This window comes from Chroicocephalus ridibundus, chromosome 2 (assembly GCF_963924245.1).
Source record: "Chroicocephalus ridibundus chromosome 2, bChrRid1.1, whole genome shotgun sequence".
Classification (NCBI taxonomy): domain Eukaryota; kingdom Metazoa; phylum Chordata; class Aves; order Charadriiformes; family Laridae; genus Chroicocephalus; species Chroicocephalus ridibundus.
The window spans coordinates 72375603-72389594 of record NC_086285.1 but is presented as its reverse complement, the minus strand read 5'-3'; the positions used below and the strand labels follow the sequence as shown (position 1 = coordinate 72389594).

At 41.6% G+C, this 13992-nt stretch overlaps 1 protein-coding gene across 2 annotated transcripts in view; it reads right to left on the bottom strand.

Moving 5' to 3' along the window:
• The window catches only part of JARID2 (jumonji and AT-rich interaction domain containing 2), a 658143-nt gene that overhangs the window by 526135 nt on the left and 118016 nt on the right, over positions 1–13992 (bottom strand). For both annotated transcript variants that reach the window (XR_010069928.1, XM_063325853.1), the window contains exon 3: positions 5217–5358. Coding sequence is in view for 1 of the 2 variants with exons in the window: in XM_063325853.1 (XP_063181923.1) it covers positions 5217–5358 (142 nt within the window). In the remaining variant the exon portion in view is untranslated. The remainder of the gene's footprint in view (positions 1–5216; positions 5359–13992) is intronic.

Here is a 13992-nt window from a genome sequence, read left to right as displayed (position 1 = left end):
CTTCTGATTGTCACATGCTTGAAAGCCCGCTATATTAATTAAAGGCCTTAGAAGATTCCTAATAAGCAATTTCTGGCCAATCTAGCTGTGGCAGCTTAAAACACTACTGCTCCCCAGTATGTTGTCCCTTTCTCCTGCTGCCAGCAACCTTCCCTGTGGCAGAACTGGACAATGTGTCTTCTGGGAGCTGCGCACACCCTCGGTCCAGGGGGGACAATGCATCTGCTCAGCCGCTCCTGCAAGGGGGGGAAATTTCTTCAACCCTGTTTTTCTTCTAAATTAAACAAACCTCTTTGTCACCCTTAAGGGAGATAATATTTTAACATTAAGTTAAAAAAAAAAAAGATTTAAAGCTTAATGACTATTAAAATCAGACAAGCTCCTCCCCCTTCTCACAGCCTTCTATTAACAGAACTTTACAATAGAAGACAACGGCATTTGTGCATTTGGCAATTCCTTGTGTGCATTTCTGAGAAGGGGGCCATGTAAATGAGTAGCTACCTGATTAGTAACAGGGAACAAGCAATAGCCTGCTATCACCAAAGGTTAACATACTGTCACATCAAGTCCGCTCTGCACGTGTCTCTTCTTGGGTAAGGTGAGCAAGTGTTGCTAGAAAACATATAGCTGTCTCTGCACACTGTTATTAATTGCCAGTGGTTATAGTTTTAAGAGCTGCCCATAAAAATGTACAAGCATCCAGACAGTGACTCAAACACCTTTGGCCTGTTACCTATTGACCTTCTCAACTAAGAATCATAGCTGGAAATTGGAGATTCATACCAAGAAGATGCAGCTACACTGAAGTTACACTTCTCCTTCGGCAATTACCTTTTTTATGGTTTTTAAAATGCACGGTCTTTACCTGGTGAAGACCATTCAACCTGATAGTTTATCAAGCCTGTATACCAATGCTTCCGTTCATCTCTCCCAAAACCCTTGAAGAAACTAGCAACTGCTCTCACTTACATGGGAGTTAGACAACAACACATTACACAACAGATTCAGCGTAACAGTAGAATGCTTAGCTTTTGCCAAATGTTAGAATAACACTGACACCTCTTTACTGGCTGAAAATAGTATTTACTACTCAGGATTAACCCTCTGCTTCCCCCCAGACATGGTCACTTGTAATAGACACAGCTCAGACCAAAGCAAGTATTGTCCATTCTTTGAATAGAAACTCAAACAAATCTAAGTATTTTTGAAGCCTGAGCTTGCCAGTATTGCCACTGCCAATTGTCCTTAAACCCCATTTATTCTCTAAGTAGGGCTTACAATTTTTGGACTATCTCGAGACTTTACACAGGCAAAGCTGTACATGTACTTCTTTTCCTCCTTACCACCACCAAACTATCAGAGCTGAAACCTGCAGCATCGCAAAATGACAGGCTGCGTGCTTTTAGTACTGTTCCATGCTTTCTGTTGCAATTTTGAATGCTACACTTAAAAAGAAAGGGAGATGGAACTTTCCCCATTGGCTGAAAACCTGGCTGTGAAGGAAGCTTCCTCCAGTCCCCAGAGAGCAAAGGTGTTAATTACTGACAAAGTACCTACAAAGACTAGTTGGAGCCATTAGATGCCTAACAGCACTGGGCCAGGGCATTCAAAAGCCTGGCCCACCAAAGTATTTGAGTGAGTTTCTGAACAAAATCTGCAGCATTATATTGATCAGCATACTTTCACCAGCAACCGCAATCTTTCTTCCCATGACGATGCTCTCTTTACAGCACATGTGGCTCTTCAATCAAGTTATGTTACTAGGAAAGGGGCTGAAATTGGAAAAAAAAAAATAGATGTGATAAACCTGAAGCACTGCTTGGTTGGGGGTTCTACTGTTGTGTTACGCAGCTTGGCATGCACGTGTGAAATAAGGAATACTCAGCAGTAATCCCTTCACCGGTCAACAGGCAGGCTAGTAGGGATTTACCGCCCTCACAGAGGCTTGTCAGCACCTATCTACAACTAAGTCCTCTGACCAGTAACTTACTGGGAGCAGCCACTGCCTGGTTTGACCCAAGGAAAATCTACACCAGAGATGGCTGGCATAGTGAGACCACAAGGCAGTGCAAACTGCTAGCAGACTCACCCTCCACTCAGCTTGCTATGAGAATTGGCACTTGATATTCATCCAGGCTCTCATGCAAATCATCTCTGAAATGGGAAGAGTTTGGATCAACTATAAATGCAAATTAAACACACACATGCTGCACGCATGCACGAACCTATCTCCCTATAATGTGACCTGCTCTAGCAGGGGGAAAAACGCTGCCAGATCAATCCACTGAACTGACCTGAAGGCCAAAAGATTGACAGACACAATGACTAGGAAGAGGAGGGAAGAAGAAACTGGGAAGAGACTGTTTGCCTCCACATTATCAGCCTGCCATTACACTGAAGAACTGCAAGGTCAAACCAGTGCCTTAAACTACTAAACAAACTAGAGCCCCTTACAACAGCCTCCCTTTATTTGTTACGCTTACTTGCTTAGCGCTCTCTTTGTTTCCATCACTGGTGTGAAATACAGGTGACCTATTCTTCCAGAAGACGACAGGTTCAAATTTCCAAAAGAAACATTCCTGCCTTACACCAAAAAAAACCCCACCCCACCAAAAGCCCACAACCCATAAAAAACTAAATAGTAACTTGCATACATGCATGGTTCAAACACCACAGGAAACCTGGTACTCAAAACTCACTGTATTATATACAGCAAGTTCCAAAAACTTATGCTTTACTAACCGCACCAATCCCTAAAATCATTTCACTGCATATACCATTAGCTGTATGCCACAGTACTTCAAGACGACAAATGTTCGTTTTGGGGAGGGGAAAAAACTGCATAAAGTACATGCTAAAGCTACAGTTTTTAATTGTGTATTTCAGTACAAGAGTACACACAGCTGAACAGACAATTGAAGTTTGATTTTGAGGAAGCCCAGGGAGAAGACAAGGAGGACAGAATTTCTCAAAACTTGATGAGCTGAGGCAGTGAACCCGTAGATCCCATTTCAGTCCCGTTCCCCCTTCTCATCCTCCTGCATATCCTTTGTCTACCCAGTATTCCTGGCACAACTCTTTGTGGGATCCCAAGATGACCTGGGTCGAGGAAACATTGCATATTCATCTAAACAAAACAAAACACAAAGGAAGCAAGAGGAAGACATCAAAACACTCAACATGCTGCAATACAGCTTAAGAGAAGGAGACCAGAAGAGGTCTGTCTGCAAAGAGGAAGCCGGGGGAGGAAAACAAGTAGATAGAAGTCTTTGTTGGGTGTAAATGGAAACAAAACAGGAACATTCTCCTTCACAGCAACAAACATGTCAACTGTTATGTCAACAGTTCACCATGCATAAAGAAGAACTGAAGCGATGCCTTGTCTTCCACAAAAACCAGAAAGGTATTTTTCATCTTAGCTTCTGGTTTTGGGTTTGGTTTTGTTTTTAACCTAAAAAGTACCAAAGGCACTGAGTTCCATATTATTAGGCCTGAACCACCCAGCTGCTTCTCAAGTGTCTGAATTCCCACAGCCCAAACCTGTCAAATATTCCTCAAGAAAAAATTTCACCCGCAAAACTCAAATACAGGTCATCATGGGACGGTGATGTAGCAAATCCCACTCATTGCTGAAGCTGGACTGACCAGGGCACCAGAAGCAGGGACAGTGTAAGGGACAAGCCCTCCTGCCCCACGAGAGGAAAGGAATGCCCCTTCAGTTGCACTGTAGGCTGCTCCTGCAGCCATGCTGGAGCAAGAGTAGAAAACTCACGCAGGTTAAAAATAAAGAACCCTGGCAAAAAGTCTCAATCCATCTACGTCTCACTATTATTTTTAATCCTAACCAGCTCTTTGAACCTACTCATGGTGTGATCCTGCAAGCAGTTGTGTCAGCACAGCTGAGGACAAAGCAAGTGCAGAGGGCAGCAAAAATTCCTTAAGATAGCATACAAGCAACACTGGCAACACTGTGAAACAATGACCTCTGTCTCCCAGGACCATACCTACAGTGGATGACACCTAAATTTCTACACAGAAATAATTTTCAAGCCTCCGTTATATCTCATAAAGCCAAATAATAAATAAACACACAAATATTTTCCTCCTGACCAGCAGTAGGACGCACTAAGCCTTACAAAACTTTTACCAGTACAGAAGGTAACACAAATTTTATTCTGATACACCAGAGGAGCTAAGCGAGCATATTAAATACACATTGAGTTTGTTGCTCAGGGCGTAGACAAGGTTGTGGGGACCAGAGGTGAGGGACACGGGAACAGGAACAAGGGGTTGTCCAGAAAAGCACCACTCTCCTCGCCCCATCAGGCTTCTCTGGGGAATCATAAGGTCATGCAGAAAACAGGACTACTACTTTTGTTTGAAAGAGAACTTTATTTTATGGTTCATTTTGGCTTGGTACTAGCATACGAGGAGTGTGGAAGAAAAAGGTTGAGAAAGCATTTTCCATTTCTGTCTTTTAAATAGCATTTTTTAGACAGCCTGTTTTGGTTCTTACTTCATATAGAGGACAACTCCCAACCTCTTGCATTCTCAGCATATCTTCTACAATAGATTGGCCTGAGTCCTATGATTTTAACCCACATTCTGCACATTCAGGATAAGAACTCGTAAGAGTTCAACAAGGACCTCATAACCGACTTCTAGGAAAGAGGCGGCAGCAGTACCTCAAAGTTGCAAAGTTGCCTTTGCAACCGATACCCACCACACTGCCTTACTACACAGTTTCTCTTCTCAGAAGCATCTAGTTTCATCTTTTTCGATTTTTTTTTTTAACTTCACATGTTTTCATTCACAGAATATTAAAAGTAACAACAGTAACACTAACTACTTTAGCGATGCTTTCCTTGAAATTACACACATATACATATTGACATGTCCCTGAGAGGTCAAATCCAGGGGAGGAGGGGAGGGAGGGCAGGAGGGGAGAGAGTCTCAAGGCATTTAATTTAGCAATCATCTGCTGCAAAACAACAACTGCTTTTCCACGCTTTCCAAAACAACAAGAACCATCTGTACCAATGGATGAAGCAAAATTTACTATACCCTCGCTGTCACTACATGGACTCCACACTGGAAAGTCCGTTTAAGGTCGGGCAGTATGCACAACCATACCCTATTGATAACATAATCACAACCTTCTAGCACAAAAGGGATGAAGCAGAAAGGCTGTACTTTAATCATAACGCACTACTGACCTTTTCCTCGAGGGCCCTTCTTCAAAATCTGAAGAACTAACATCGTTGCTCGTTGAGGACACTTGCGATGCATCGTCCTTCTCATTCTCCAGCTGTTCTGATCCCGGTCCTAATCCTTTAGATTGGCCATTAGTGAGAAGTCCTGCAAACGTGACAAAGTAGTACACAATATTCAAAACCTGCATGACCAGTGCCGAATGGATTTTATAAAAATTCACACGTGACACTAACAGTAGAGTGTTGACACCCAAAGCAACCATCTTGCAAAGAGATATGGTGGTAACATTGATTTTGCATGGAGATATCCAGTAAGAACCTTCCTGATTGTGTGTTTCCAATTTGGTTAACCGTAAGCCCTCAGTCCCAAATAACTATACTGCAGGTGTTTGCAATTGTATTTATAATCTTGTCACATGCCTTACTCAAAAAGGGACATGGCTTAGAGTCATAAACTCGTCCCTGTTTTACAGAACTCCTGTTGACTGGCATAGATGAGAGCCTTTTGTATTTCTCTGTAGATCGATATAAAATTAAGCTGCTGTTTGGTCAATTTGTTGTTGTCTTGCTCTTCATTCTGCTACTTCCAACTATTGCTATTTATGATCCTTTTAAAAAAATTCTAAATCCCAAAGGGGTGAACATCAAACGTCTGTTTCTCAACTCTAATTCCTCTAGCCAAATGTCACTCAACTACAGAAACTCCAGACTGCCAGCAAAGGTACACAAGGCAGGGGAAATGTCTGCCACAGCTGCCTTCCCTTTTGTGCCTTTCCTCTCCTGCAGGAATACTACAGTAAGCAGTCTCACATAGATGGAAGAAAGCACGGGGCCTATACGAGCATAATGTTTAACAAATTTTGCATAGTCTATTCAAATAAGTAATATAATTTGACTCTTACAAACAATAGCAGACAGACAGTGAAGCCGCTCAGACTTATGGAAGAATTAAAATAGTAACATATTCTTCAGTAGGCTTCGGGAGGAGAGGGAGGAAAATTACTAAGAATTTTATCAGCTTAGAATTTACTTGAGTGTTTTAAGAGCTTATTACCAGAGGAGCTGCAATTTTATCCAGCAGAATGCTTTCCCATCTCTCCACCAAAATACTTTTGCAAATGGCATAACAAGGCTTTGTTTCACAGCTTTATTTCCTCAGAGAAGCACTGGTAGGACTCTCCTCCGTTGGTCATTTCAGTCTCCCTTTCTATAATTTCACCATAGAAAGAAAACAGGGAGGGGGCCGACCCCTTCCAAGATAAGCCAGACAGCAAGGCTTAAGAGTACTAAACCAAAAATGCTTACTAGTAACAGCAGTTCAAAACTTTCCACTAGTACTACAGCAGAGCTACACCATTTCAGATCTCTGTTTTCAGGAAAATCACCGTTTAACACCATCAACGCACTTAGTCATTGCATAACCGAGCATTCAACCAAGCTCAGCTTCAAAGAGACACCAAAACATAACCAGAGCAAGAGTAAGGCACCTCCTCCCAGCAAGCTGTCTGTCTGCTTTAAGTACCACCCCCTCAGCCAAAGGCTCCCTCCCCATAAGGCCATTTATTCACTGCTCACTTGGGCACTATGACTGGGCACGATACATCACCTGCTAGCAGGCTCTTGAACCTTTCAGCACTTCCAATTCCAATCTAATCTCTCTGATTGCCCATTTTTAAACAGCCCAATCTAAAGTCTGCATTGTATCAGTACATCATGTTGCACTCTTCTTTTTCTAATCAAAGTTCGCTCTTACTCATTCTGAACTACACCAAATTTCTCTTGACTTGGAGTCAGAAGTGGCTACGTGGTGGCCACATGCTGCAGTTTTTCTATGCTGATTTTAAAATACCACCTACAAAACACAAGCCTGGATTATTTTTTTTTGTGGGGAAGATGCAATGAACTGGTAGGTCAATTTTTTTCTTCCTACTATGGAGCCCACAAAGCAAAAGTTGAAGCTAAGCACCAATGTTTGCATTAAAATGTCTCTTCTAGCCAGCCTAAGACTGGCAGGGAGAAGTTAAATGACCCAATTTACATTTTCATTCCCCTTTTGTTAAATTCCTTTCCATACTTCCTTTCCATTGAAGAGATCTCAAACTGTGACCCAACAAATAATACAAATTTCAGTGTCAGCACATGGTACTACAACAAGGTTTGTAATATAACACAATGATACGACATGGGGTGACAGCATCCCTTCAAAGCATTCCCGAGGAAATGAAGGCAACTTTTTAAAAAACATTAAATAGATTATATTTCTGTGCTGAATTCACCCTCACTGGAAGCCCTAGTGCCCAAGTTTATTCTTACAAAAGTTTCAACTTTTGCTTTGCATATTTCCATTAAACCACTGCTGATAAAATTTACAATTTTTAAACTCCAGAGAAGCCTAAATCAAGCATATCATTTGAGGCCTATACTCAGTAACTTAACTCTTATAACAGAATTTGATTAGGTTTTCCAAAAGCAATATTTGTTCTGGAGACTTGCCATATGTAAAACCCAGCAACCTAAAGTATATGAGTCAAGAAAATCACCTTTTGGGCTGTCAACTTGCACACACTTGGAAGGCAATTTTTATTCATCCTTTTACCCTGCCAAACCATCAGTGCACTTGGAAGACAAGCATGATTTGTGTCCCTTAAGGAAAAATACAGGTTTGTCTGCTATTATTCATCATAACCAGCACCATCCCACAACGCAATAATATTGCGGATAACTGAAGTTAGCTATCATCAGCTGAAGCCAATTAAAACAAGTGCCCTAAAACGGAGTCATAAAACTACAAATGAGAGATACTGATAAATAATGGGAATGGGTGTCATGTTCTACAGGTTTTCAGGGCCAGCATAATTGCAAAATCCGCTCCCAAGTGATGAAAGGCACAGACAGCCACAGTCTACAGCCTCCTTCCAAGCGCAGGAGAGAAAGCACATGCTGAAGTAGGCTGTTATAAAGTTTATTGCCACTCAATCATTGCTATATCAAATGCATTCAGTTTGCCCCCAGATACCTTTTCCTTCAAAGGCCGTTCCTGCTACTCTAACTGCGAGAAACCACATTCTTTTCTGCTGTGCATCAATTGGGAGCTATGAAGGGTCTGGAGGCCCCAAGATGGGGTGGGGCCCCCACAGTTGTGCCAAGTGACACTTGGGCACCCCTATCACCACTAATGAGTTGGCACCAGTGCAGCTGACAGGACATACAGGTCTGCTGGTGCACTGCAGGAACAGAGTCCAGCACATATCCATTCACGTGGGCTGATTCTCCAAAGTTAGCCAGGTTACAGGAAGCAGCAGGCGTTTCATGTTCCTTAAAAGCAAAGTACTGCAATTGTGTATGTATCTGAAGAGGGAAAAGCAAGCGAAGCAGGAAAATGGTCCTTTGCATAGTCTGAAGAGCTGAACCACTCTTGAAATCCTGGCTGCTTCGGAGCACCCAGCGATGGTCAAGGAACGAGCAAGCCATCAAAAGCCAAATAAAATCAAAGGGACAAATAGTTCCTCTACTGCTTTTCCATGGTTGTGCCCTTCAACCTCTCAATCACGATGCCAGCGAGCGCTGGCTCCTGGCATAGCCCGTGACCAGTTACATTCTCAGCTGCTGGAGAGCTGGCAGGGGCTGCCTGCCCCTTGTCCACTGGGCTCATCAGCCCCAGCTCTCGCTGCCTCCTCCCCTGGCAGCTGGACTCGTGACCAACCGCTAAGCCTGAATAACTAGGCAAGATACATCAGGGTTGATAAAAATAGACTTTTCCTGCAATATAAAGCGTTCGTTTTAAAAGTCAAATTAGATTTTTTAATATTTTTTTTTTAAAAATAGACCTCATTAAAATTAAATTTGAAAATACAGCAGCTTGGATTATAAGTCAGTGTAGGAATCCATGTATTAAAATGACTTATGTGAAATAATAATTTATATAGAGAGTGAAGTAGTGCATATTTGCTGCCAAAGTTTAAAAGGAACCGAAACACTGAACGGCTCAAAGTCACTGAATAAACACTGCTTTAACTAAGTCACTATTAACGAATTATTTAATTAAGTCATAAATACAGGAACTTACATATCAAATGACATCTGTGGTCCCTTAAATACACTGTCCTGGCTCTAACTGATCAAGACTAGATACTTTAAGAGAAAGGTGAATTACTAATTTCCAGTAATTTAAAAGGGTATCTTAAAACTGAAACATGGAGATCTTAACATCCTTTCTAAAATACGTGAGCCACACAAACATCAACTTCACAGTTTTGCTGAGTTCTTTTTTAAACTTCCATATAAGCTGTGATAGCAAACCGCAATTTTAGTTTCATGCCGCTTAAAAAGAAAAAAAGAAGGGGAAAAAACCCTCACTTATCAGCTTCTAACTGCGTTGAGAAGAAGCAGCAAATGTGAATATTACATTGCCTCTAGTACAAGCTGGGAAAAGCAGAGAAGCCTTTTCTGCCCTCTGCACCCCAGTAATTATTAGAGAGACTTCAGTCCGCTTTTTATTTGCCTTCCACACTCTGAATGTTTTCAAATCTGTCTGTGGCTACAAGCTTGTTTGTTTTTTCACATGCAGGAAGGGCTCTGCAATGAGCTGAACCATACCCTCTAGGGTGATCCAGACAGAATCCGGATATCATGGCTTTACAACCTTTGCAGAGCGTGCTCTCTCTTGTTCCCACTGTATCCCTTTGCTTCTTGACTGTAGTTGCTAACTGACCAAAGGTCTTCCTGAGTCTTCTCCCGCAACGGCCATGTCCCTTTCACCAAAAACAGTCTGTGTAAAGCACAGTTAAATCTGCTTAAATGAGCTTACTTCAGGGGGCTTGCACTGACGGAAGTGAATCGCTTTTCGTAATAGCCTAGCAAGACTTACTACTCCAGGGCAGGCAGGGCTTAATTTATATTGGTACAGATTTGCTAACCTTACCATTTTTGGTGATATACACACTTTTAGCAGCACTCTACAACTCTGTTCTCAAGCCAAGGTCTATAACCCATCTCTGATCATCTGGAGAGATGACTGACAGGCATGTGCAGGGCAGGTCGGTCTTGGGAGCACCTGAACACGTGATACAAAATCACAGTACTTGGGAATGCACCATACGATAACATACCGTGTAAATATAAATACACGGGATGAAAACAGAGGGAGAAAAAGACAAGCAGAAAGCAGCAACATAAGGGCAGATGGAAAAAATGCAAGGGAGGGTTCGGGGTTAATTAGTTGGTTTTAAGAATAGATGAGATTAATAATGAAGAACATACCAGTAATTGTAAAGTTACTGAATATTCAGGAAACCAAAGGGGAGGATCTGAACAAATCTCAGTATCACGTGGTTAGTTGAACACAGGTTGGATGAGGGGACTTTCACAATGTTCCCAAAACACTATTTCTACATCACTTACTCTAATGCCAACAAGGCATCAGAGCATGAACATTTCCATGTTCTTACAACAAGACAGCAACACCTATTTTAGTTTGCCATTTCCCAGTCCTAACGCGGCTTCGGAAAAGAAATACATTCAAATGTATTTCCAGTCAGTTCTCACAGTCAGAGGCAACCCACAAAGCCATCACATTAGAAAAATCACAGTCAACACCACACAAACACAAGCCAAAGATACCAAAACCATTAACTGAACTAAATAAGGGGGATTTCAACATGACCATATCTACAGCTTTCTATACGGTATGAACACCTAACATGAGCTGGTACACACATTTCAGGGCAGGGGAACCATACTGCAGATCTCACGTATGTCACATATAGCTAACTCTGCTCCCGGGTGCTTCTTGACCACACAGGGACACCCACTTCCCACTGCCAAGAGATACTGGGTTTGCCTCCTCCCAGCACCTCCCTCCTTGCATTCCTCCCTGATCCCTGCAAGCTGAACTGCTCTGGGCTGGTACAAAGGCACAGTTTCCAGGGCAATTGGCAAAACAAACAAACACAAGTTACAAGAAGTTAAAAAAGTGGATTTACTCGAAGCAGCATTCTCACCGCACTGGGATGACAGTGTTATTTATGAGAGCATGCAATAGCACAGATTGTAGTTACGTAGGCACGGAGCTAAAGTTTTGTTCACTTACGGAGTAACACACCCATACAAACCAGCTGTGCATTCTTGGCAGTTGGCACAGGAAAGCTTGGTTTTAAAAACAAACTAGTTATTTTCTTCTTTTTGCACTGTCCCTTTTAGGAAAGCTGCCACAAATGCAATTGCACTATGAGAAAACAAGGGGGTTAACCATGCCACACACTGGTCTGAGAAGTCTGTGCCACCTGAACATGGAGAAACGCTTCAGTATAACCAGACAGTGGAAGACCACCCAACATGATTTCTACATGTAAAATATAGAGGGGAAAAAGCTACTACCTTCAACTCTGGCCCTTAGTTTCAAATGAGTAATATTCTGTATTAAAATCTACTTATAAAAAACTGATGACTCGCCTATACCTCTTGTTTTCCTTCAACCTAAGAACTACAGGACTTCATAGTGTATGATAAGCTACGATATATCTTTACTTGCAAAGTATCATTGTTAATGAATAGTCCTCATTGATTTTCCAGAAGTACACAAACAGCTGCAATACAATACAAATTCAGATCCCATTGTCTGTAACCCTAAGTTTATCTTCTACCAAAAACGCCCTTACTTGTCAGAGTACATGCAGAAACACTACCAAAATCTTGGTAGGCACGTTAAATAAAACCATTAATCATTTGATGCCAAGTTAAAATATACCGGTATCTCCAAAACATCTGCAACATTCTGCATTAATCAGCATACTGTACAGAGTTACTGTATTTAGCTGTTGTATAGCTATGCACAAAAGATAATTTTGTTTTATAGTGCAAATGCCATCTGTCGCAGTGTCACAGCATGACAAGGTATCACATTACATATTAAACAGACAACACGCCTCAAAAATAAGGCCTATTTTCATGCCATGGTTGTCTTAGAGACTAAAGAACTGGGTTTTCATGGTAGTAACATAATTTAAAAACAAAACAAGCCAAAACATTTTTCTCTGGGTTGAGATATACCTATTTCCTCTCTATTTTTTTTAAGGATAGCTATCATAAAGAAAATTCTATTTTTATTGCATTTGGTAATGCAAATCCACAACAGTTTTCTATCTCTAAATAAAAAAAAAAACCAGCATGAAACAGTCGTTGTTTATACCACATGATGCCCTGTGTTGCCACCATGATGGTATTTAACAGTACGTGGTCATTAACAGATGACAAGCCACTGGACATTAGGTTGATTGCAGTACATAACAGAGCATATGTATAAAGCAGTACTGTTATGCCAAAAACTGCTAGCAAATAGCTTGTACAGTCTTCATAAGTGACTAGAAGAGTGATTTTATATGTAGATATACATCATCACTATGGAAGCCAAGCATGAATGACATTACAGCACAAGATGTGTTTGTCAGCGTGTCAAAAGACAAGATCACCAAAGAGAACTGATTAAATAACACAGGTTGAAAGAAGCTCCTTACTCCCATTACATCTCCATCCAAAATTGCTATTAAGCAACCAAAGACATTTATGTGACTTTGTTTCCTGCATATGAGCCTATTATCAAGTACCTGTTAGCAGCATTAATCGAAATGATCTTGTTCTGGTGTTTCACCATAATGCTTTTAAGGGTGTTTTGTTTTGTTTTCATTTGGAGGGGATTGGTTAGTGGGGGTAGTGGTATTAAAATGGTAGAAACAAGAATATAACAGTCAAAAATTAACCTAATTTAATTCTGCCAGGAAACTACCGCAGGCCATAGGACATCCTTCAAGCCTCACTTTTATTTATGAAATATGCACCTGGAAGAAAAAATATCTACTAACACCTGCGACATATCATATTCTGAGAAAAACCTCACCTGAAGTCTACACTACTATTTTAGGTTTATACAAAGAAAAAAAAAATATTCAAGGGGACACACTTCTCTGATTAAAAGACATTTCTCCACTTTTAAGGACACAATGAAAACTATGACCCTCTGTTTCCCCCAGGCAAGACGCACCACCCCTTGTGGCACCTTATTCTTCATAAGACAGAATGGGGATCATCAGCCTGGGCTCTGCAGTGGTGTGGCATGGACAAGGGAAGGAACAGGAGTACCAGACAGGCTGAGCAGTAGGGTAGGTGGAATGTACACAGGTGGAGGAGATAGCAGCAGTAATGCTGACTCAAAAAAAGCTGGGGGAACAAATAAATCTCTCCTAAATACCCTTACTACAAATGCAGAGAGCTGACTAAGTCAAAGCTTAAAACCACAAATAGCTACCTTGAATTTTCACAAGCTTTTTAATTTAAGAGGGAATAAAGGAAACCTAAGGAACGGTTGCCTCAAGACCCAAAACCTAGGGCTGTCCTGAATGAAGCTGAACAGAGAGCAGGGAAGAGCTGATGGCCACCACCTTACCAGCTGCTCCCTGTCTGTTCTATCAGTACCATTGTGCTATTGACCTCCCACCAATTGCCCCTGGAACTGTATGATAAGGGGAGAGCAGCAGCTTTACTAATAAGGAGGTACCAGGCCATGTAAAGGTCATTAAGTTTTGACAAACAGTTAATTTTATAGTACCGTAAGCGCTCCCTGTTAGCACTGTGGAAACAAGGACCACGTACTGCTCCCACATGTTGCCAAGGAGTCACAGTATTCGATGTCTGCAGCTTGCATGCACCTCTGTCCCTCAGTCCCCCTTGACTGCAGTGAGAAAGCTTTGGAGGAACAAGAGGACTCCAAATGCAAGATCCTAGCTAT